This window comes from Balaenoptera acutorostrata, chromosome 5, assembly GCF_949987535.1.
Source record: "Balaenoptera acutorostrata chromosome 5, mBalAcu1.1, whole genome shotgun sequence".
Classification (NCBI taxonomy): domain Eukaryota; kingdom Metazoa; phylum Chordata; class Mammalia; order Artiodactyla; family Balaenopteridae; genus Balaenoptera; species Balaenoptera acutorostrata.
Genome location: NC_080068.1, coordinates 110799237 through 110825673, shown reverse-complemented (window position 1 = coordinate 110825673; position 26437 = coordinate 110799237). Strand labels below are relative to the sequence as shown.

The 26437-nt window shown below is 36.2% G+C and overlaps 2 protein-coding genes across 2 annotated transcripts in view; one reads left to right on the top strand and one right to left on the bottom strand.

The window, feature by feature from the left end:
- The first annotated feature begins 1821 nt into the window (after nt 1–1821).
- Nucleotides 1822–13210, top strand: GIMD1 (GIMAP family P-loop NTPase domain containing 1). Its single transcript, XM_007190997.2, has 3 exons — nt 1822–1863; nt 3457–3851; nt 12859–13210. Exons 2-3 carry the CDS (start codon nt 3459–3461, stop codon nt 13117–13119), a joined length of 654 nt encoding a protein of 217 aa, XP_007191059.1. The 5' UTR covers nt 1822–1863; nt 3457–3458; the 3' UTR covers nt 13120–13210.
- A 9724-nt stretch (nt 13211–22934) lies between these two features.
- The window catches only part of AIMP1 (aminoacyl tRNA synthetase complex interacting multifunctional protein 1), a 36659-nt gene continuing 33156 nt past the window's right edge, over nt 22935–26437 (bottom strand). Inside the window, exon 7 of the mRNA XM_007190995.2 lies at nt 22935–23180. Coding sequence (XP_007191057.2) covers nt 23014–23180 — 167 coding nt within the window. The 3' untranslated portion in view covers nt 22935–23013. The remainder of the gene's footprint in view (nt 23181–26437) is intronic.

Sequence of the window (26437 nt, the reverse complement as noted above, 5' to 3'; positions counted from 1 at the left end):
AGTGGGAGATCTAGTTTCCTTTCATGTTCTAATGTTATAGTTCTTATTCTCTCCTCCTCCTCCTTCTCATTTCTCTTCTATCTCTCCCTCTTACCTTTCCTCTCTCCCTCCCTCCCTCCCTTCCTTCCTCTCCCCTCCTCTATATATACCTTGATCATCTCTACTCTTTTTTGTTTTTGTTTTTTGGCTCTTCCCTCATCCCCAGCAGTTTGGCCATCATTGTTAGTGAATTCGGCTCATGCTCTCAGGATCCCCTTTTCTACCTCAAGTAGCTAATCAAACTATTTTCTCAAACAAAGACAGTTCCCTTCCTCAGAGAAGTCCTGGAGCCACCTGTTAAAGTTATCCCTGCTATATTATGTTTAGCCAAGTTACTGAAAAGAGTGAAGGTAATATTTCAAGTTGTTTTTTCACCCTGATTCAAGAAGAATGAACATCAGTCATTAAACATCATCAAATACCAATACATTACCCTTTTATATGATCTCTAAGTTGACACAGATCTAAAACCTCCATTAAATCTGTTGAAAATTATTTTTAAATTCTGTAGTCTCATTAGAACTTTTCACTACACATACGAACTCTGAACTTTATTTTTTAAGCCATCAACTGTTGCACTCAGCAAATGATTTAAACTATGATTTCAAAGAAGGCACTTTGAAAACTAAAGACTTTCTATACTAGTCACTTTCTATAAGGGACATAGGAAAGAAGGCTTAGTTTTGCCCTTGTTCAAAAGATTTTCCACACAATTAATATGTGTTGATATAAATTGCCTAATTGAAGAACGTCAGTTTATGGTTTGCGGAAGAAAATGAAAATAAATTCTGGTTCGAAATCACTTCTTAGGAAACAGGCTGCTACTGCCACCTGGGGGAGGTTCTTTCTGCTTCATTCAAGAAAGCCAAATGTGCTTGTCAGAGGAATAAATCCCTTTTGTGTTTTCTTTGTCATATCCACACAGGAAGAAGACTTTTAAACTTTCTGCCCATGAAGTCATAAAGCATTCCAGATGTCTCCAAAATTCCTTCACACAGAAATACATACTTCACAGACTTTCTGAGAGGTACAGGAGAAGATGAACCAGAATATAATGATATGAAGGTTTCTACAACTTATAAACTAAGAAAGTATGTTGGAAAATATGGGTTATATACTAAAAAGTGGAAAAATCAAATTTAATCTTTTAATAACAAAATAAAACCCCAATTTTTAAGCAAAATTTATTTGGCCTTAAGTTATAGTTAAGTACTCCTTTTCTGAAATATGTTATCATTAATTGATATGGAAACTGTATGTGTTGATATAATCATGCTAGTGATCACATCAAATAATAAATTTCAGTTGCATGGAAATAGCCAAGAGAGTTTTCTTAGAGAACTTTTGAATTTATGAACTAAATACTGTTATGAAGTCAATATCTCTTGCATGTATATTACATATCTATTTGTTGAAACTTTTTCTTAAGTAGTAATATGTCAATTACAATGGAAAAAATTGTGACCATTGCTTTTCAATGTCTACTTTCTATTTAACACTTGCCAATCTTGCATTTCTTTAGGCTGTAAGATAAATTGTTACCTATTAGCAATTCTCTTAAACAAAGAAGTTAATCCTGGAAATAGAAGTTTCAGGAAGTACCTATTGCAGTTACACATCTGTCAGGTGACATAAAAAACTCAGTGCTGATTAGAGGAAGACAACTAATCATTTATAGAAAGGATCCTGGTAATAGATTAACTAAATAAAATACATACAGTATCAGTCTCAGAGTGGTACAGTGACACTGCCAGAAGGTTGAAGTTCATAACTGTACCAGCTTGAGGGAAGTCTGTGGAGAAAGCATTTTTAAGATTGGAAAAGGTAAGTGACATAGAGCGAATCGGTTGTGATTCCATAATTAATTCTTTTTTTAAAATTAATTTATTATTTATTTATTATTTTATTTTTGGTTGTGTTGGGTCTTTGTTTCTGTGCGAGGGCTTTCTCTAGTTGCAGCAAGCGGGGGCCACTCTTCATCGCGATGTGAGGGCCTCTCTTGTTGCGGAGCACAGGCTCCAGACACGCAGGCTCAGTAGTTGTGGCTCACGGGCCCAGCCGCTCCGCGGCATGTGGGATCTTCCCAGACCAGGGCTCGAACCCGTGTCCCCTGCATTGGCAGGCAGACTCTCAACCACTGTGTCACCGGGAAGCCCCATAATTAATTCTTGAAAAAAAAATCACACATCTAATTCAGGAGTAAAAAGAAATCTGAGTGTCTATGGTACAGCTGACACAGCTGAATGAGCTGGTGAGTTGGGGTCACCTTCAGGGACCCCTAAGGTGAGTGTCTTTTGTATGAGGGTGTGAGGTTCCTTCAACATGTTCATATTAGGGCCTGGAGTGAGTAGGGTGAGGGGCATCAGAGGACAAGAAAGGCCAGCGGTACATAAAACTTTATAGCTGAAGTACAAGTTATAAGCAAAAATAATAAATACGCAATATTAAATGTCTTTATTTCTGAATCAGCAGATTGAGTACATTTGGCAATTGGCCAGTAGCTCTGCCTTATCAATCTAATGAAAATGACGGGTGACCTTAAAATGCTATAAGGGGCCTATGTTCTGCACAAAAAATAACTACATTTTAGGGGTGCTGTAAATGAAATAGATTCTCCCCAGGTTCTCCTCCCTCCTAACTGAACTGCACAATGTGTTGGCCTTTCCTTTCTTCATTGAAGAGCCAATACTTAACTATGATGAACCATGGAGATGTTTAATTATTTCATAACAGATATTACAAGTAGTTCTCATTTTCATCAGAATGTTGCCTAGTTGTTAAAAAATTAGTAAACAGGAACAGAAGTCTTCCTTTAATATTATTCATGTTTCATAGGACTGAAGCATTCAGGAAGTCAGGAAAGATAATTTTTTGCAGATGCCACTTGTATATTCAAGGGGTGGGGAGGTAGGGAGTGGGGAGGTGCGGAACGTTGTTTAAAATGCAAGAAGGGCCATTTCTTCCACTGTACTGTTCCTTCTTCTCTTCCAAGAGTGAATACTTTTCAAATATTGCTGCTACCTTTTTTCCTGAACTGAGAGACCTCAGGACCCCATTCCTAAACCAACTCACCTGTCACATTGATAAGTTAACATATTCCTCCTAAACATGGTTTACACCATCTTCATGTAATTTTTTTCCTAATTTTCCTGCAATTATTGTTTCCTCCTCCCTTCCTTATCTGTATTTGATTTCTCTCTCCTCTCCCACTGCAAACTACTAGTATTATTTCCATTTTCCCTTTGTCACTGAGGGGTCCCCACTTCAGTGGAGAGCTCTTCCATGCTTCAGACACTAAGAATAAGGGGAAAGAAAATCAAAGTCAATACTTGGGAGTGCTCTAGGCCAGGTAAGAAGCCTTACATTGGGGGAGTGTAGAAGCCTGACTGCTTATGCTGAGCCTCTGTTTACCCACAGCCATGATGGACTCCAATAAGATGACCATCAACTTGGTTCTCTTTGGCATGACTCAAAGTGGAAAAAGTTCTGCTGGGAACATTCTTCTGGGAAGCACTGACTTCCACAGCAGCTTTGCTCCATGTTCTGTGACCAAAGATTGCAGTCTGGGCCGCAGCTGTCACTTCCACAGCTTCATGCGTCGAGGCGGGCAGGAGGTAACCCTGCAGGTCCAGGTGCTGGACACTCCAGGTTATCCGCACAGCAGGCTGAGCAAGAAGCATGTGCAGCAGGAGGTCAGGGAGGCCCTGGCACATCACTTCGGGCAAGAGGGTCTGCACCTGGCACTGCTGGTCCAGAGGGTGGATGTGCCTCTATGTGAGCAGGAAGAATCTTCCCCAGTCCAGATGATCCAGGTAATAAAAAAGAGGCAATTACACTGATGACATTATTCCCATTTGAAGGACATTATCTTAATAGGAAAGAACGATGAAAAACTGGTTAAAAGAATAGTTTTAAAGCAAGTAGTTTAAAACAAGTGCCGGTCACATAGAAATAATTGGTAAAAATTACTTGATTTTCCCACCAAGAGTCATTTTTACAATTTCCTTGAGAGGAATTCAGTCGTTTTGTAACTGGGTCATAGAAAACAAAACAAAACAGAACAAAAAATGAGATACTGAACTTCAGAGGTTAACTAAGTCTCAAACCCGTAAGAACTGTGAATCTGATTGATTGTCAGTGTGGTCTCAGACGATCTGCATCAGAATCAACTGAGCTGTTTGTTAAAAATGCAGATTCATCCAAGCCCTACTGAAACAGAATGTCAGGAGTAGAGCTTGCCTATCTGTATTTGCATAAACTTCCCATATATTTCTCTAAAACAGTGACGTTTTAGAACCACTGAACTAAAATACTTACTTGCATCCATTCAACATCAAGGGACAACCTCTTACAGTTCACCATAAATGGGGCGTTACTGTCTAATTCAGTCACTGAACACTGTATTGAGCACCAGCACAGAGCTTAATGATTGGTGAGTAATGTATGAGCCCTGGTCTCAAAAAGCTCACAGTCGGGGCTTCCCTGGTGGCGCAGTGGTTGAGAGTCTGCCTGCTAATGCAAGGGACACGGGTTAGAGCCCTGGTCTGGGAAGATCCCACATGCCACAGAGCAGCTGGGCGCGTGAGCCACAATTACTGAGCCTGCGCGTCTGGAGCCTGTGCCCCGCAACGGGAGTGGCCGCGGTGGTGAGAGACCCGCGCACCGCGATGAACAGTGGCCCCTGCTTGCCACGACTGGAGAGTGCCCTCGCACAGAGGCAAGGACCCAACACAGCCATTTAAAAAAAAAAAAAAAAAAAAAAAAGCTCACAGTCTAGAAGAGACAAATAGATAAACAAGTATAAGACAACGCATTAAGTGCCAAAGTAGGGCAATGTACAACTCCTCAGTGAAGGAGACCTACACCACGGTAAATATTCAGGGGAGATTTATACTTTATTAACAGGAAAGAAATCAGGAATTTCAGAAGCTTTGCTTGTTTCATCATCTGTAGGGTGAGTAACTGCTCCATGCTAGCCATGAGAAGATCACAGGGACCTCAGGGTGAACAAAAATAACATATGCCACTTTTGACTAGTGGTTCATCCCTGTTTGTTCATTTATTCAATTTCTTGATTCTCCAGCCTGGGGCCACCGAAATTTAACTGCTGGACTTGACTAGTATTATTCAGTAGCCTCATTAAGTCACTGAGCTCAGAGAACACATCTCTCCTAGAAGCTTCACAAGTAAACTACATGAAGAATAGAGAGTAGACATTTTTAATTCAAAATGAATTTGTATAAATGTTTATTCTTCTTTTGGTCCCATCTCTGATTATGCTCATGTAGAATCTGTTACACTTAGAAAAACAGTATACTTTGCTTTAAAGAAAGATATTTCCTTTAACTAGTAAAGGCATAAGATTGTTCTAAATGACAGACACACGTTTTGTTTTTCAGTAACTGTGCATGTTTCTAAAAAAAAAAAAAAGCCATATGTGTAATCACAAGAAACTAGTGGAAAAAATTAGGGTGACAAGAGTATAAAAATAATCCTCATCATCTAACTCCTGAAAAATCAAGGACATTCTGTACAAAAGCAAAGAAGAAGAAAAGAAGATGATTGCAATTAAGAAACAATGTGGAATCTAAGAAAGCCCATAAACCACCCCCCAACCAATTAAAGCCTGCATTTCAAACAATATTTCTGGTAGAAATCAAGTGAGGCAGGGGGTAGGGGGGACCTGCAGCCATATAGTCAGTGTAACTTTTAAACAGTTTTAAAAATCCATTTAAAGTTGCTATTAAATAGACATTTAGCTTAAGCTATAGATGGATGTAACCCACTAAATTCAGTAAATGCATAAATAGTTCTCAAAAACTAACCTGACCCTCTCCATATGTCTCCAGATTTTTCTTTCTGCTGGTCCAGACAGGATATTTTAAGAGACATACATTTTGAAAATAGATTTTTCCAGTTTTAGGATATGGAACAATATTGTAATTCCCTAATTGTTTTTTATGCAAGTGAATTTGATTCATACATGTCTCTGATCCTTTTAAATGGTATTTGGCATATAGCCTTCTCCTCTTATGGCTACCTTCCTTACGTCAGTGGCCAATTCAGGAGCTGAAGGCACAGAGGAGATGGGCTAGGGAAAAACTCAGATCCAGAATAGTTTTTTCGAGAATAAATAACTTCTGTCTCCCGGGAGAACTCAGCAGCCAAGATTTAGTAATCCTCAGAGGGGCCTCGACCCCTAAGAGGCACTGCAGTCCTATTCTGGGCTTACCACCTTGATCTTTGGTTGAAGATTGCCTAAGCACAGGCTGGCTGTTTATGACCTTCTTCCTGAAGGTGCCTCAGATACTAGTGGCAACTGTCTGGATACGCTCACAGATTGGGAGCAGCTGCAGAATGTCTGAATATTCAACAGGACCAACAGCTGTTAGGAAGGAGCAAGGAGTTGCTAAGGTCCTCTGGTTTCAGACACACTCTGGATTTCTCCTTCTTCCTGGCTCATGCAAAATGAGGAATAGAACATCTGCCTTCCCCTTTTCCTTTCCCCCTTTCTGGGAGCACTGATGCCTTCCATGGAAGTAGTCTGCAAGGCCAGTGCCAGAGAAGTGACCTCTTCTTTCCTGTACCTCTCTGTTGTCTCTTTAAATATCTCTCAATTTGTGCTCTAATATTTTACAGAGGGGTTATAAGCTGCCAACTGTGACAACTGAAACAGTTCCTCAAATCATCCCTTTTTCTTTATGTTAGGCCTTCACTAATTTACAGTAAAATGGTGGAGATGTCAGTGAGTCATCTCCCCAAAACTGGGAAATAAAGGGAATGATTCATCTGAATGTTATCTATCTATCATTTTAATTTTTTAAAAAATCCCCCAATAATAGAGCAGAGTATATATAATAAAGTCACCTTAGGGAAAGTGCTAGCATACAGCCAAACTGCACCAGGAATTGAATCCAGGAATTGACTAAATTCTTTCCATGATCATGGTATCATGTACATATTATCACTGTATATATTCAGGCTTCAAGCATGTATTTTAATTTCAAATGAACAACTCAGCTGCTGATGTTACAGATGGGTGTACACAGGAAAGGTTCAGAAAGGCCAATGTAAGGCCTGAACATACTAAACAAAGATCATGGGCGTAGGTGTTCTATAGAATTCAGTTGAAAAATAAGCCTGTTACAGTTCTAGGTATATGACTATAAATGTTACTAAGACTTTCCTGGTTTCAGTTCCTCACTTATAAAATGGGGATAATTTACCTAATTGAAGAGTTCTGAGGGCTATATTTAATAAATGTAATGTGCTTGGCATTGTGCCTGAATTACAGCAGGTTCATAGTAGGTTTGCAGAAAATTGCCATTACTATTATTGTTTTTATTGCCATCAGCACTACCTAGATTGTGATGAGTACTTATTCAAATGAACTACTAGATATAAGCAACATATTATAGATGTTAAGAGCATGGGTGGAGTAAGTTATATCTGTGTTCAAGTTCCTACTTAGCTACTCACTTTGTAACCCTGGGCAAGTAACTTCTCCAAACTTCAATCTTTTCATTGGTAAATTGGGAAAGATAATAGTTTATTGGGGAAGATAATAGTTTACTGGGTTACTTTTGGAATTAATGTCATATTAAGATAATAGTAAATTAACTCAGACACTGGCACATGGCAAGTGCATAATAAATGCTACCTATGATCACTGTGACTTTATTGTTAGTATTTGTTTTACCCTAAAATTGGGACATATTATATGTAGCCTTCTTTGGGATTATTTTGATAGGCTTCAGAAGAAAGTAAGAGTGAAATAAAACTTACACAGTCCTGATTTATAGGAACTTCCTTATTAATTTAGAAAAAAATCTGGGAAAAAAGTTCACTGGCTTAGTAATGTTAAACTAAGAAGCCCCGGGCTTCCCTGGTGGCGCAGTGGTTGAGAATCTGCCTGCTAATGCAGGCGACACGGGTTCGAGCCCTGGTCTGGGAAGATCCCACATGCCACGGAGCAACTAGGCCCGTGAGCCACAACTACTGAGCCTGCGCGTCTGGAGCCTGTGCTTCGCAACAAGAGAGGCCGCGATAGTGAGAGGCCCGCGCACCGCGATGAAGAGTGGCCCCCGCTTGTCCGAACTACAGAAAGCCCTCGCACAGAAACGAAGACCCAACACAGCCAAAAATAAATAAATAAAAAATATGGCCTCGAGGAGCCCTCCCAGGAGTGCCAACCCACAAACATTAAAAAAAAAAAAAAAAAGCCCCAATTTAGTGTGAAGGACAGGGGTCCCCTGCCAGTCAAGGAACCTCTGTTACAGGCCCAAGTCTGCCAATAATCAGCTATGTGGCTTTGGCCAAGCCATTTAACATCACAAGGCCTTAATACCCTCATCTGTAAAATAAGGCCATTTTGACAGATGATCTCTAAGGTGGACTGTTCTCTAAATCTGATCTAAGGAGGCGTATCATTCAGCTTTGGCTCTCTAAGAAGGAGGATGTGGTGCTCCGAGTGGGAGGAGAGTAAGGGAAAAGCATAAAATAGAAAGAATGGACCTTACTGTCCTCCTGATCCATGATAATGTTTTTCTCAGTTGATGTAATAGTTGGCTTTTTTTAAAGTTTCCCCCTAAAATGTCCAGATGCTATGATTTCATCAACCACAAACAAGTGGGGCAGGGCTGGTGAGGTCCTGGGAAAATGAACGTAATTCCTGGAAAACAAAGTTTATATCCTAACTAGTTGTCCCAAAAGGACTAGATGGACTCATACCCATTAGCACTTTGAAACCAAACAACTCATGACTGATTGTAAAATTTCCATCTAGCTTAGTACTATATTTAAATTATTAACACCAGATAACTTACATTAACTTATCTTTTTCTTGGATTTTTTATGTGAGGTATCAATCAAATGTGATTATTCTTTCTCTGGATCCATAAAGAATGTTTGGCCACTAACATGATGACTATACACCAAGTGACACTACTTTCAAATATTCAACTATTTGCTGGCCAAAAATGAATCTAAAGAATATAAGCTAAATCAACCGTTCTCTTCTATTTTTTGCAGTAATTCAAAAGTGCAATTTCTCTCACAGTTTAGGACATGAGCATCCTTTCATAAATAATTATCAACAGGTAAAAAATTTGCAGTGGCTGAACACATGGACTTGTAAGTGGTGTCAAGCTTACAAATCTATTATCCTTAGGCACTTTAACTCATTTTTCCCGAATGATATTATGGTTTAAAGTATAGAAGATGTCTGGTGGAGACAAACAGGCAACATGTTAATGTTACAATACAGAAAGTCAGGAACTAAAAACACACTGTGAATGTTATACCCTTTAATGCAGTAAGTACTAACCTAGCAAGAGAATTCTATGTTATAATATATAACTCAGGAGAGAACCACTTGAGCCAAACAGTTTATTTAGCATGAATTTTTATAATGGTGATGTTGTAAAAATATTTAATAATAAATATAGCCCCTGCATCAACCAATATCCAGGGAATAGGTCTGGGGGTAACGCTCAAGGGGTTAAGGACCGTGGCTATTTATTAACTTGTATTAAACATTTCAATATCCTGACAATCAACATGAATGCATCAATAATGCGCTGAGTGAATACCAGGTCTGGCTCTAAATTTGAGAAACTTCTAGAGACAAGAGTGATGAAGGATCAATAGTTGTATAGAAATAAAATCCCAATACTATACAATTCCCAATAATGCTCAATCACTTTCTTTACTTGGTATGTCTTTACTGCCTGAGAACTCCTTTGTTAATTCCTATGCTCGAGGCATCATCACATGCCAGAAACTTTTTCTGACCCCTCCCTTTACCCCCAATTTCCACCTCTCCCATCCAAAACTAGGCTAAATGTTTGCCTCTATAGTGCCAATATATTTTCTATCATAACACTTGCGATTACAACAAACTGGAAGTATTTTTTTCCTGTCTGTCCCTCTTCCTTAGACCTAACTTTAGTTAGTAAACAAGAAGCTCCACTAGATATAAGCAGGAAATGTACCTGTCTTGTACCACTCCTTGTCCCCAAAACAAAGTAGACCCTCAATAAGTATTTGCAGAAGGAATAAATCCCCTAGAGTGCTTTTTAAAATTCATTCCCAAGCTCCACCCCTAAAGATTTTGATGCATTTTTAGCAAGCATCCCAGGTGATTCTGATGTAAATGGCCCAGAAATCTCTATTCCCAGAACCTAAATCTGATATATTTAGCACTTCATTAATTTTTCAACCATTTGGATTAATTTGCTGGGGCTGTGATAAAAAGTATAATTAACTGGCTGGCTTAAGAAACAGAAATTTATTGTCTCTCAGTTCTGGACGCTGGAAGTCTGAAACAGGTGTTGGCAGGGTTAGTTCCTTCTGAGGGCTGTGAGTGAAGGATCTGTCCAAGGATTCTCTCCTTGGCTTATGGATGGCTGTCTTTATGCTCACCTGGTGTTCTCTCTGTATTCATGTCTTTGTCCAAATTTGTTTTATAAGGACATATTGGATTAGAGTCCCACCCTAATGATCTTAATTAATTGCATCTGCAATAACCCTATTTCCAAATAAAGACACTTCTGAGGTACTGGAGGTTACGACTTCAACATATCGATTTGGAGAAAGGGGTTACAATTCAACCTACAACAGGGTTTATTTATTTTGCAATTCTCTGACTTCTCTCTCACAAGAGACGTGTTAGAGTATATAGAATATACGACAAACTCTGAAGAGGTCTGGTAATTTTGCTATGTCATTATTAGCTAAAATGTGATGTTGACATTGCACATATACTTTGATTTATAAAAGAGCTATGTTCTTTAAAGGTTGGGTTAAAGTTTTGCTAATTTGCGTTTTAAAGGCACATAAGCATATGCCAATGAAAGTACTTCTTTGAAAAATTCTTTTGTAAAGTTCAGAATCTTTCTGTTTAAATAATTATTCCCTAATGAACTGATCTGGAAATGTCTGAGGATTTTCTTGAAGCAGGGCATTTCAGGAGAACTAGAAATATACAATTATTCTATGGTATAAACAGACACATTTCGAACAGATATGAGGAAAAATTTTGGACCTATACTTTGAGAGAGTCCCTCTGAATACAAAATAGAAAGTGCAGATTACAGGCGAATTTATGATAATGAACTAGAGTAGAAAAGTTTTACAGGAAAGTACAATTTTGTGTCCCAACAATTAAATTTCAAAATTGAGGACTCAAAATTAATAAATAAAACCCTAAACCTTCTATTTGAGATGATGGTGAGGGTCTAAATTCCAAATTAATACAACATATTTATTAAGAGTTTACAATGTATTAGAGGCTTTGATTGATAAAGAAAGACATAGACTTTGCCTTCAAAGGGGTCATGGCCAACTTATAGAAATAAATGTGAAAATGAATAGCTCTGATAAAAGTCAGACTGTGTTAGGAGTTATAATTGGTAACCACAGTCTTGAGATGTTTCTAATTTAAATATATTGTCCCACAGTTCCTGTATTTTCATATTAGATTTACATGTCCTGATTCTTCCTTCCTCCCTCCTTCCCTTCCTCTTTCTTCCTGCTTTCCTTTTTCTTTCTTTCCCGCTCTCCTTCCCTCTTCTCCCTTTCATCTTTTTTCAGTTGTTCAATATTATAAATATGAATCCTATATTCATTCAAAACAGTTTCCCAAACTGCCATCCAATTTTTTCAAGATTTTTATAAACTAGAGTTTGTGCTAATGCCTCTGTTTGTACTCAACCTCTTTATACATCAGTTTCTCCATATCATAATGGTATCTCCCACAAATCACCATGTTGAGCTTCGAAAGAGATAAAGTATGTAAAGCGCTTAGCATAATATCCGGCACTAAATATTAGTTGTTCTCCCGTCTTTTTTTCTTTTAATTATTATACGTTGGATATTTCTTCTTATGTTTATTCCTTAGCATTTAATACTTCTCTTGCTATTATAAACTGGTAGCAGCTTTGGAAATATTTTTGTTATGGGAGTGTTTGAAATGGAAGGAATTTTACTGTCACATTGTCATGATTTCATATAACTTTGGAAACATTCAAAAAAGTTAAATGGTTATTTCTATATGCCTTTCATATTGCATGAACAATCTGCCATGTGCTATTACTTCTGCTTTATATCAGCTCATTTTCACTAATCAGACAAGAATTTATTACATAACCAACTTCTACATATTACTAAACAAAGGAATACCAGTCTGCAGTGTTTTTCACGCACATTAGAGGAAGTCAACCGATAAATTGGGTTTGATTCCAGTTATGTGAAGAGGATGCGAGTCACAGTAATATTTTGTAGTTGTTCCAAATTACCAAATGTATTTTGATCTTAGCATTTCCATTACATGTCATCTGATTAATTGATAGACTGTAACCAGATTATGTAATTATAAATCCTTAGAAAATGCTTTCAGCGATGATAACGCAACATTCCTACAGAAAGATATGACAATTCCCTTGGGCAAGGTGCTCTGACAAAGGAATTCAGTGGTTCTAAAAGATTCAGGTTGACAGGCAAGTATAAATGACTGCTGAATGTTGCAAATGTAATTAAATCATATGCAGCATTGATAATATGCAGTTTTGAGGTTGTATATACATAAATTATAACAACAAAATAAAATGGAGAACTAAAGCCTTTTCTTAAAGAAAGCCCACTCATCTCTGTCCATTTGCTTACATTACTTGACCCCATCGTCACTTCCATTATATATTTCAGCTTTTAGAAACATAATGAGGTACAGATCTACTGATTGTGTTAAACCATAGTAACTCCTCAGCTCTTCTTTGAGAAATATAGTCCAAGGCTAATAGCCATTTAACTTCTCTCTTTCAGGAACTTCTGGGACATGCTTGGAAGAATTACACTGCCATTCTTTTCACCCATGCAGAAAAAATCGAAGAGGCTGGGCTCAATGAAGATGAATACTTACATGAGGCCTCTGATACACTGCTAACCCTACTAAATTCTATTCAGCGCAGATATATTTTCCAGTATAAAAAAGGAAACTCGCTTAATGAACAAAGACTAAAAATCTTAGAAAGGATCATAGAATTTATAAAAGAAAATTGTTACCAAGTTCTTACCTTTAAATGAGATTTAGGTGACAGGAAAAGGGCTTTGGGTTTTAGAGCCAGCAACCTGGTTTCAAAAGTGCCTTTGTTAGCATGAATGTGGACCATGAGAATTTCCATGTGCTGCCAGCGAGAGTGTACATTGGTATAACCACTTTGGAAAACTGTTTGGCAATTAAAAATAAGATTTCTAAGGCAAATCCTATGACACAATAATTACACTCTGAAGTATTTATCCAACAGAAATGTATACATTTGTGCACTAAAAGACACGTATGTACAAGAATGTTCATAGCAGTACTATTCATAATAGCTAAAAACTGGAAATTATCCAAATGTCTACTAAGAGTAAAACGGATAAGCAAATTGTGGTATATTTAAACAATGAAATATTATACAGTAATGAGAATGAGCAAACTACAACTGCATGTAACAAGATCGATGAATTACACAAACATAATGTTGAAAGAAAGAAGCCAGACATAAAAGAATACATACTCTATGATTTCATTTGTATAAATTTCAAAAACAGTCAAAACTAATGTAATTTTAACTATTTTGACGTGAGAAGTGTTGGAAGTCAAGTTACCCTTGGTGGAGTGGGGGGGATAGTGAGTGAAAGCACACACTGGGGCGGCTTCTCAGATTCCAGTAATGTTCTATTTCTTGATCTGGAAGTTGGTTTCACAGAGTGTGTTCCCATTGGGAAAATTCAACAATAGACACTTCTGACTTACGAACTGTTTACTATAGATGTTATACTTAAATAAAAGTTAAAAATGAATAAATTATTATCCATATTTTCAAAACTTGCTCCACGGCTTACTTGATCCTAAAAAATTAAACTTGTGAAGGCCTGTTCCTCATGTGAGATACCTACTTCATATTTACTGTAATGATGAAACAACTTAGCACATATTAGATGCTCAGTAAATGTTAACTTCCTCTTCCACTTTCATATAAGCCCTGGTTCCTATTAAGGCTTGGAAATACAGGTAAAAGCTCAGAGCCGAACCCTGCAGCAGAAATAACTGTTAACAATTGTAATAACCAAATATGAATAAAGCTTTGACTGAAAAAGAGGCTTCCAGTCTACCTTGGAAGGTCGGTCAATTTGGATTAGTAGAGAGATCCAGGATAAACTCAAAGGCAGCAGTGAGGATCGAAGGAAAATAATTCTAGTCAATCGTAACAGCCAAGTCCATCAACAAGTCAGTATCAGATCACCCTCAGGTTTAACATCTGCGCATGAGCATTATCATTTATAAGATTCTTTCCTAAGGTAGTCCCCAATTTACAAACAGCTTATTTTCATAAAGTTAATTTGTAAATTGCTTTTTTAGTGTGCATTATACTTTATTTTCCATTAAAAACAGGATTACAGCTCGCGGTTGTTCTCCCAGACTAATCCTCAAAAGCGTACTTAATGTTTAATATTACCTGAACTTCTAGCACAAATTTATAAAGTATTTCTAAGGGAAAGCATAATACAAATTCCAACCTGAAACAACATCTCTATTTCTCTGTATGGTCCCCGTCTATCATTGTGCGTCCAGGATTGTAAAGTGGGAGCCTCAACAATTGGGCTGAGTTTTGGAAGTTAAGTAAAAACTGACCCTTCCCCAGGGGTTAGTGGCTTGGTGACAGAAAGTTGAAGTTGAGAAGTTGAAACTGCAGTGACTAGTGAATAGTGGAAAATTCATGTTCTGAGCTCTTCATTCATGTGATGTCAGCTAACTCTTTACAGAACACAAATACTAGTTAGCTAAAGGAAAGATATGTTGCGCAGAATCATTAAGGAGTCAAGATCTCTGAGGCTGGCCTAGTGTTAATGATTAACAGAGCAAAGGTGCTTCTAGTTTCAAAGAGGAAGACTTCTGTGATGTTTTTCCCTGAATTATTTATTTTTAAATTTGTATATATATATATATTTTACATAAATCTCTGAATGTGATATTACATATTTGACTTTTCTTTAGTCATCTTATATTTTGCTTTTTTCAGTAACAATTTATGTAACTATTCCTCTATTGATATGCATTCCAGTTTTCTGCCAACTATTCTTGTACATATTTTTTAATATAATATTGTTTCTTTTCTGTAAGTTATATTCCCAAGAGTGGGATTTCTCGGTTGAAGTATATATATACACTTTAATTTTAATATATCTTACTCAATTTTTCATATGTGTTGCAACAAACTTAATTTTCAACAATGTTTGAGAACCCTTTTCCTATATTCTTGTCATCAGTGTTATCATCTTACACACCTATTGCTAACACCAGTTTGCTAAATGTAAAACTGTACCTTACTTACTGTTTACCTTAATTTGGATTTCCCAGACTACTCCCTAACTGGAGCATTTTTATAAGCATGTTGGTCATTTAGATTTACTCTTCTATGAACTGCCTCTTCACATTATTTACCTTTTTTTGTCATTTACTATTGGATCGCTTCACACAAAGTTTCTTTGCTTGACAAAAACTTCAGTCAGGCTCCTGAACCTTCTCCTAGGCCCATGTGTGCTTAATTTAGTTTTGGCAAGAACCCTGCTAAGTCAGTTTACCAGAACCCTTTACCTTCAATATCTGATCAGGTTCCTTGTCTAACCACCCTGGCCTCTCTCCAGCAAAGATCCTGTTAGGCGGGTTTACCCAGACTCCCTCTGACCCTTCCTTGTAGTTCCCTCTTGGTAATTTTCCATCCAATGATCCCCACCCTGCTCCTTGGCTATAAATTCTCACTTGCCCATGCTGTATTCAGAGTTGAGCCCCATCTTTCTCCCTCACAGTAAATTCCCATTTGAGCGGTCCCTCTACCTATCTTGATGGTCCTGAATAAAGTCTGCCTTATCATCTTTAACAAGTGTCACTGAGTATTTTTTCTTTAACACTTCCTGCTTGCTAAATCTGAAGAGCTCTACATACATTACAAATATTAGTCCTCTGCCTTTCAGATTGCAAATTTTTTTCAATTGTTATTTGTCCTTCAGTTTTGGTTATGGTAACTTTTGCCAAAATAAATGTGAATTTTCTTACAGTTATATATTTTTATGTACAATGTACAAAACTGGGATTTAGTTTCATTTCCTTTTAGATGGGTAACAAATTATATCTGCTCTACTTATTAAATAATTAATAACTTTCCTACTGAGATAGGTAGATAGGTATATAAATATGTATCTTCTTTATTTCTGGATCTATTCTGGATTCTTAATTCTTTTCCATTATCTATCTGATTTATATCACTATTAATACCATAATGATTTAATTTGGATGGTTTTATATCCTTCCTTGATATGTAGGATGGCAAGCTTCCCTTAGTCTTCTTTCTTAAACATATTTTCTGGCTATTCCCAGTCATTCATTTATATACATTATTTCAGATCTAATTTTGTCTAATTTCAAAAGAAAATTCTTTTGAATTTATGACAAAGGACATTTTGTAATATTAAAATCCTCCCATGCAAGCATACAGGATGTTTCTCCATCTTATGTTTATTATTTTTTATATTACTGTATTTCTAACATTTTTCTTTTCCTTAGTTTTGCCAATTTGATAAAGTTGCTATTCAGTTTTTCTTCTTGATAATTTGGACATTCTACTCTAATTAATACCCATTAAGAATTATTTCTTTGTCCCCGAATTCAGAATGAAGTACATACTTCTCTACCATTGTTTGATAACAAAGTAGAACTATTTCCCTAACCAAGAACTCTTTCCCCACTGCATTATCCCCTCAACTATTTAAATAAGACCTTTAGAACACTTTCATTTCCTCCCTATCCTTTTCTCCTTACCCCATCTTCCCTATGGAAGAAGTCTTTGGAATGTTTTTCCTTTCTCCTTATTACTAGATTTTGCTAAGAGAGTTAATTATTTCCCCTTACAGATCGACCCTTATGTTTCAAAAGTCCCTTCTTATCATTTACATTGAGCATTCCTGGTAGTTTATCATTATCTCTTTTACTTAATTTACAAATATTAGAAAGTCCATTCCTCACCATTGTTTTCTTTTCTCTTATCTTTCCCCATCTTTCTAGTTAGTGCATTTTCCTAATACACTCTGCATTCTAGTGTAGTACCCCAGAGGCATTAATTCCAGACATGGTTTTCCATGAACCACTATGCAATAGCAATTCTAGCTCCTCATAATAATCAGCATAGTGGATGTAGGGAAATAATTTGTTAGTTGGTAACGGGGTAGTTAAACCATAAGAATAGCAAGGCACTGAAGCGAACATCTACCTGAAGCTGGTTGTTCGGCTTTTTCTGGATGACATCACATGTATATCAAATTGAATAAACTCACCATTACTAGAGATAATTACAACTTGCAACAAAACAACCACGTGATCAGAATTAGCTGTAGGTAAAATAAATGATGTCCAGAAAGTTCATCTTTGGCATCCTGCCACCTTTCCTATTAGACTCTATAATTTGCACTCTTTCCTCACATCCCTCCAGGTGCCCTTCTCACCTGGAAGACAAAAATCTCTACTAAACTTTGTATTTGAAAACGCTTTGAACATTTTAGATGATTGGAAGATAGTATACATGATACTTTTGTGCAGCTGGGGTTGGATCCTCATTAGTACATACTATCTTGGGAAATTAGTAATTCATCTCTAATACTAACTAGTTCTGACCCTTACTAGGTTGGTTCATCTAGATAACATTACCTCAATCAGCAATTTCAGGCTTTCTTTTTGTAGTTATGTTTATCTACACTCTGCCTTTTTAAATAAGAATTTGCTTAGGTTTTCTCTTCTATTGATTTTCAAGCATATCACAATTCTTTTACAAAAGGCTATTTTTAAGTGGCATTGCTATTTCCCATATTCTCAAACTTTATTTAAAAAATAAGTTTCTTTTCACAAGCATCAGAAGTTTTTATTGCCAATTCATATGCTTTAAGAGAAAATGTTATCCTTTCACATGAATACTGAAAGCTACGGAAAAAGTTATTTCTACCAAAATCATTCTCTTTTGCTAAACTTATTAAAAGTGACTTTCTATTTGCATTTTTCATTAATCTTTTTCAAAGAGAAATCAAATTGTGGTGTTGATTTTGGATGACTCCTGCACTGTTCTTTCCAAATTCCCCAGTTGTGAAAAGCTGAGTGGGGTTTTAAATTAACAAGTATCAGCCAAATATCTTAGGGCTGAAAAGTTAAGTGGATGCATATATTGAGAATGTTTCTCTACCGGGATGTATGATATTCTAACGAGGCCATTTACAAAAACAAATGTAAAACTTTGTCAGAGCAGCCTTGATGTGAAGGCTCATCACGTGAATGCCACGAAGAAATGAGCAGACATTAATAACTGCTATTTGAACAATTCTATATGCATTATGTAGCAATAGGATAGTCAAGAAGAGTAGTTAGCCTTTTCATTTAAAAGGATTATTCTTTTTTCTTGCAATTATCGAGCCCCAGGTTTGTTTCTGCTGCTGTTGCTAAGGACAATAGCCTGCCAGATAGGAAATGATGTTGATGAAGACATAAAATAACACTTACACGCATATTTTACTCAAAAAGCCAGAGAACTGGGAATAGGGTATGTTAGGAAGGGGGTGGGAGTAACGAAGGGGAAGGGAAAAAACTGAACAAGGGAATACATAAGGGTGAAAAAATATAATGTACAATAATTAATTCATACTCTGAAATTCCAGATGGCTCACTTTCAAACTAACAATTATTTCATTGTTCTGGGTCCTTTCTCTAATTTTTTTTACAGTTATACTCCTATGAATTATCTCTGCCAAAACTCATCCAAAGTTAGAACCGTAACTATAAGAAGTACGATAAGCAACAATGTATATATAAATTACTAATTCTTTTCCATTCCAAAAAGTTGGTGTCTGAAGAAGATCCAGTTTTGCATAGAGGCATATTAGCCATTAGCAACTATCTTTGTTTTCATTATTATTGTAAAACTTTGGGTAATCACCCAAAAAGCACTGCAGATGTGTACAACTATAGAGGTGTTCCTGGTTTAAACACATACTTTTTCTATCTATCTATCTATCTATCTATCTATCTATCTATCTATCTAGAACTTAGTGACATCCTTCTTAAGTAGACTTCTGGGATAGACTGTCATTACAGGATCAGTGTCCTCGACAAGAGTGTACTCAAAGAATCAAGGCACATATACGGTTCTTTAGAAAGCCAACAGCTGCCAGCAGCGGCAGCCTAGTTTTGCCAAGTGATTCTTCCTAAGAATTTCCTCAGCAAAAAGAAAAAACTTGATAAATTCTCTTTGTAACCACTCCAAAGGAGTGTTTAATGACCTCTTCTCTCCCTTTAAAATCGCTTAAGTACTCCACTAAAGGAGCTGCCTTAATCTCCTTACATGAACTAATGAAATTTAGGGTTTTTTAAAACTTATTATTATCTTTCCCTACAGTTTAGACAAAAGAGAAGTTAAACTTCTCATTCAAATATAAGAAACCACATGACTATTTGAGAAAGAAAGCATATTATAATGGAGAAAAGCAGAATATTAGTAAAATCTAGGTTTCGGCTAGTTATATCTTAGCACCAGCATTTATGTAAATTTTCTGTTGATTCTTTGGGGTAAAATAGCTGGCTTACCTCTAGGGAGTTAAATTGAAAAGATGTGTTGAAACTACTTAGCTAGCTATAAAGCATTAAATATCTTACTAATAATTCTACAATAAAATCCATGACATTAGACAGATATTATTAATATATCCCCCTCACTTGGAAGGCAAAGCTCTCTCCACAAGACAGCAATTTGCAATATTATTTGTAGGTGTGTTACATTAATTTGCTTCACTAGTTTTTATTTTGTATCTCGGCAATAAAGTTTTAGTCTACACACCATTGCACAGCACTTAGAACCAGGACTGTGTCACAATTTATGTAGCCAAAGTACACAGCTAACACTGCACACTTTGATATTTTTACATTTTTAAAGGTACAACATATAATTTCCCTAGAAAATTAAGTATACTCATGCCCCTTTAATGTCCTTCTCATAAGCGACAGTGAGGTGATCCTCCACCCGCCAAGAACTTAAAAATACAATTGCTTTTATTTGTTACATTAACACACAATAGTTAGAAGTATTGTCTTTCTAGTCTAAGAAAATTGCAAAACTATTTGAAACTTTATCAATAATATTAAACCAGTGAAAGGGCATCAATGAACAGGGCTGACCAGCGTCTAAACACCTAAAACATGGATTTCAGTGGGAGTGCAGGGCGGGAAGAGAAAGTTTCAGTAAAAAACATCTCTAGCGAGGGGAAAGATACTACATCTGGTATAGCGGAACAATCAGGTCTGTTGAAAGACAGGGCCTGTATGAAATATTCCTTAAGAAACTCTGTTCATTTCATATACACCAAGTAATCTTCTGAACAAAAATTCACTTCTCAGGAAATGTGATACCACGAAAGAGGACAGAGAGACAGGAACACTAGTTTCAGGAAAGGAACATTCTTATCATAAACTGATATTAACATTATATACTTCTATTATGTGTAACATAATATATACCCTCACAACTCAATGAGGTAAGTACTATTATTATACCCATCTTACAGATGAGGAAAGTAAGGTATATGGAGGCTAAACAGTTGCCCAAGATCACACAGGCGTTTAAGTTGTATCGATGGAATCAAAACTAGGTAATCTGGATTCAAAACCAATACTACTAAGCTCTACAGACTACTTAGCATCTATAACACTCATGCACAAATGCAGGTTTTTGGACCTGCAAAGACCCAGATTTTGGAACCTCATTAAACTAACATTCTCTGAGGCCCTATACACACCCTCCGTCTTGCTGATGTGCTTATTAAACTTCAGTGAGTTACTCTGAATATTTTGTAAATAGTGTAAATGAGAATTTACATATTTTTAAAAAAGCAACAACAAATTATCTGTTTGGTGGGCACTTAATATTCTTGTACTCATAGAATACTTAATGTTCTTCATAGAAGGCAGAAAAAATTGCCAATTATATATTAAAATTAACATGTCCTGAAAATGATTCATCTCATAAGAATAATACACATGGAATTTCTATATATAAGAAAAGTTAGTACTGTCAATAGTCACTATAAGATAGTGGGTCAACACTGCACAAGAAATTATCTTAGGGGAAGGTCAGCTTTTTTTTCTGGTTTACTTTGCAATACATCAATAGATGTCAAGAGGCACTAGCTGTTTAGTCTGTGACCTAACACCATCTCCTACTGTTGAAATTCTTAACGGGCTGAATACCAGTCAGAAGCCAGAAGGATTATGTCCAGTTCACTAACAATGTCATCATTTTTTGTTGATTCTGTAAGAGTTCTCTCATCCCAGCAATACAAATAAAACAGAATTAAGTTTTCTGTAAAAATAACGACTGAATGGAGCTAAGTGGATAACTTGATTGAGTAATGCTTTTATGTAACTTGAAAAATTGGGAATAAATAGTTCAACTATCTAAACAGTTGAAACATTCTTTAAATTATATTAGAATTATTTTTAGAAATGTAATATAATTGGGAAAAATCAGAAGATACAGACTCACAAAAAGTCTTTATTCCCGGAAGAATAACATATCTCAAGTACAAAACTTTGGAAAGTCATTTGTATTAGTTATCAACAGATAGATGCTAATGATGCTCTGTTAATATTCAGTTTTTCATAAAGAAGATAAAATTTCTATGATGGTACCACATCTTGGCCTACCAGAGAACTCCACGGACTTAAATAAATGTTACTTTTTATAACTTAGCATGTAGGGTTGTTTTAAAAGTTTTTGTTTTGCCTCTCCTTCTTATTGTAGGCTATAAACAGCAACAGTGCTAGAATATTGGTATGTGTCATTTTTCTTTTAGAATAGATATTCCTACCTCCATAGATGCATTTCTTTTTTGGTATCTCAGTCGTCATCTCAAGGCTGGTGAACTTGAAGCTCATAGTGCCTAAGTTAATTTTCACTGTTCCTACAATATCTGTAAGATGAGTGAAAATACACATTTGACAACTTTATACATATGTATGTTAAATTTCTGGCTACAATTTCTTTTATATATTGACAGTATGATGGTACATGAAAAAATAAAAGATATCAACCTTAAATGCGCTTCTAAAGATAAAAGCTATAATCTTTTATTAGGTATCCAAAGAATCTTTGAAGTCACCTAGAATAAAAAAGTGGACCGTGTTTACAGTCAATTTATTGGGAACTACATTGGCAACACTTTGCAATGTGTTTATTCTTTAGAATTAGTCAAAATTTATTACTAATTATTTTGTTAAATGGAAAGAATAAGTTCACTACACAGTCGGAAGTTTCAGTCTTTTAAAAAAGTCACCTTAAGTATATAAGTCTGGGTTACTTTGGTAAGCAACAGCAATAATGTTCAAATGTCATGTCTCCTAGCGTTCACGTTGTTCGGCTCTCTAGAATCAACAGTTGGTCATTTTCAATACCATTACAATATAGACTAGTTAATAAGCCTGACAAAAATTCTAACTTTTCTTTTTAAAGAGGAGAGGGCGTTTATAATACAGATACTAAAAATACAAGGGCTTCAAATTGCATGCAACAAGTGCCTACAAATGAGAAACTAAATGTTAATCTAGTTCAAGTTACCTAAATGTATAAAGAAAAAGCAATGTGCTAGCCAACATCCTCACTAAAACATAAATCATCATGAAACACAGGCAAATTCCTCCCTGTATCATAAAGGATCAAAAACCATCGGTAAAAATGTAGTGTTTCTCTAATTAATTGAAAACAATATACACCAGGTAAAAGACTACTCAAGTCTAGAAGAGAAATAACACAAAAACGAGCCAGTTATAGTTTAGGTACAAGTGACAAATATATTTCCTTTTATTGTTAACTTCTCTCTAATGCATTTCAGTAACCGAAGTGTTTGATCTCATTTTATTCCACTGTTGGCCATAGTTTGAGCCCTACAGACGCCCTTCCCTTTCACCTCAAAGGCAGCTCCTCTGTATGTAGCCACGCATTCGTCGTTAGTGTAAAGGTCGGGCTGGATCTGCTCCCAAATCTTCTTCTTAGGATTCAGCTCCTTGTCAGGCTCTCCTGTTGGGGGAGGAAAAAAAATACATAGCTAACATATTAATAAACTGTCCACAGAGATTTCTAGTGAATTGTCTTGAATACAATTTCTGATCTTTAGGCCGGATCAGGATTTAAACGTTTACTTTTTTTTTTTTTTTTTTTAAACTCATCAAGCAGACTCAGGTTTTCAGTTTTTTTTTTTTTTTTTTTTTAAGAAGACTTTTTATAGCTACTTTATTTATTTATTTATTTATTTATGGCTGTGTTGGGTCTTCGGTTCGTGCGAGGGCTTTCTCTGGTTACGGCAAGTGGGGGCCACTCTTCATCGCGGTGCGGGGACCGCTCTTCATCGCGGTGCGCGGGCCCCTCACCATCGCGGCCCCTCCCGTTGCGGGGCACAGGCTCCAGACGCGCAGGCTCAGCAGTTGTGGCTCACGGGCCCAGCTGCTCCGTGGCATGTGGGATCTTCCCAGACCAGGGCTCGAACCCGTGTCCCCTGCATTAGCAGGCAGATTCTCAACCACTGCGCCACCAGGGAAGCCCTAAACGTTTACTTTTAACACTTATTTTATTTTTACGATGTCGGCAATTTATATTCTTGATTGGTAAAATAAAATACTTTGTCATTTCCTTACAAACGTTAAAGATATTATTTTTTACTCTTACAATAAACAGTTTTACAGGTAATATAGCTCAATGAATTGGAATGATTCATTCTAATTAGATTAGAATGAAATGATTAGAACGAAAATACAAATGATTAGAATGAAAATACAAGATACTCATTTTATCACTACATATAAAGAAAGATTTTGAACAGATGAGAGCATAATTTGATGTGTTATATTTTTACACATGGCAGAAGCAGCTTATGCTTTACTATTTGTTTCAACATAAAAAATAAATGACTAGATCACTGCTAGAGTACTTAAAGATTTCTTACAATACTGGAGAATGGCTTAAATGTTGGGGTTATCTAGCTAAATATAGTAACTACTCTGGGTTTCATCTGCTGCCCATTCCACTTGGTGAGATGGAAAGAGAAAGGAAGAATAAGGAGACAGGACTAGCATTTTCTAAGCACCAGGAATATATGTTGCTGCGTGCAATTCACAGAACAACACTGACTCTAGTTTTAAATACAAAGAAACTGGGGCTCAGAGAAGATAAGCTGCTCAAAGTCACACAATCAACAAGTAGAGTGAGATTTGACACCAAAGCCCTTACTCTGTTAGTACAGCACCTTGCCTCCTAATAAATTATCTTCTGAAAAGAAACAAACAACACTTTTACAAGTGGATAATATCCTATCCCCTCTCTTTACCGTAACTCACATTATAAAGTTTACAATCAATAAAAGACAAACACATTGTAGAACATATCTGGTCTAGGCTTAAAAACTACCAATATACCAAGCAATCCCTCTATTTAATGAATGATGAGGAAGAAGAGAGTAAAGTTGAATGTAACATGATTTTAGTAGCTGAGGATGTTCAATAACTTTTGAAATGAAGAATCAGTTTAAGAAACAATGAAGAGAAGTAACGAATCCCTTAAGTGTTAGTTCCAAATGGAAAATGATTTCCCTGGAGGTAACAACAAAAATACTGCTTAAGTATAACTAAGTAATAATAGAAATATAACTTTCTAGATCTTTTTATTAGCTCTTCAGAAACTACCCTGAAACTGGCAAAAATATACAAAACTGTCCTGATATGTAGGTTTTCAGAGATGACAGAACAGTTAATTGAATAATGTATCTACAGTAGAAGAATAGGCAGTGAAACTAAAACTGAAGAGACTGTCTAGTATAAAAGATAAGGATTTTTCTTACTCCTTTAAGAGCATTTGATTATTTGATTGGACAACAGAGAAACTAATTAATAAACAAAATAGAAAAAATTCCAATATATAAAGTATCTATAAAATTTTTATTTTTTTTCACCAAGCCATTGGTTAGTCTAAGAGCATAATCCTACTTTGTTTATACACAGATCATGTGGGGAAGTGGGCATTCCAGAATTCTGTAAAAGCTGAGACCAGACACACTGTTCAGGGGGGCCTGAGTACTAACTCTGGACCCCCCACCTTGAACCCAAAAAAAGATATTCCCAAACTGATAATGCATTCAAGAAGCAGATTGTCTCAGGTTTGTGTAAAAGCTTCTTATCAAGACCACAGATTGTGTGGGTAAATTTTTGCTGAATGCAGACATAAGCCCCAAGTACAACAAGCTGTGGTGCAGCACAAACTTAAGCTTGTCAGATCTAGGAAGACACTGATATGTATAGAAAATAATAATCATTATAATACATAACACTACACTTACATAGTGCTTACTATGTGCCAGGCACTGCACTATGTGCTTTACATATATTCACTCATTTAATCCTCTCAGTATACTAAATAAATACTATTAATTACCCTCGCTTTACAGATGAGGAAATAGAGGCACAAAAGTAATAGCTAAGAGCTTAAAACACCAGGCAGGTAGCTAAGTGTTTCAAAAGTTAAACCTCACAAAACTCACAAGAAATACATACCATTAAAAAGCTTTTCTTACATATGAAAAAGCTGGGCTCAGAAAGATTCCTAGGTCACCCAGCACTTGTGGAACAAGATCTGAAGGTTTTAAACTTCTTACATAAGACTGTAATAATTTTCAAGGGATAAAGATTTTAACTAAAAATGAACTAGAAACTATGAGAAGAACCTCCCACTCTTGATTGCTGCTTTTAACACAACAGGCTCAATACCTGAACATTCCGAATGTGGCTGCAAGACTTTAACGAGTCAGTAAATGAAATAATGATTCAGACCACTAAAATTTTGAGATTGTAATTAAAACTTGCCAAATTACGATCACTGAATATAAATCAGAGTTGAAAAGTCTTGGATGGAGTGTTAACCTTGTGGTTTATTCATGTTTCTCAATAATACACTATTTGGTAAGGTATAAAGCAAGTTTAAAATGAAAGTTTAAATCACCTCCCACAAAAAAGCATACCTAATATTTTAAACAATTTTTAAAAATGAACTCTATTTCCAGAGAAGCCTTTCATCATTCCTCTGTTATATCCTTCTTCTAAATCTTATTTTCCTAATTTTCTCGCCCTCCCTCCCTCCTTTCCTTTCTCTCATCATCCCTATGTGTTATAATCTTCTTCTAAATCTTATTTTCCTAATTTACACCCCCCCCCTTTCTTTTTTTGGCATGGCTATCCAAACAAAGTGATGATATCAACAAAAGTTCTTAAAGCTGAAAACTGTAGCCTCTG

What these genes read in the sequence shown, in the direction of transcription:
- GIMD1 (XM_007190997.2), top strand. Translation starts at nt 3,459, where the DNA reads ATGATGGACTCCAATAAGATGACCATCAACTTGGTTCTCTTTGGCATG. An exon ending in CCCCAGTCCAGATGATCCAG is followed by an intron (nt 3,852 to 12,858) that starts GTAATAAAAAAG and finishes TCTCTCTTTCAG; the next exon opens with GAACTTCTGGGACATGCTTG.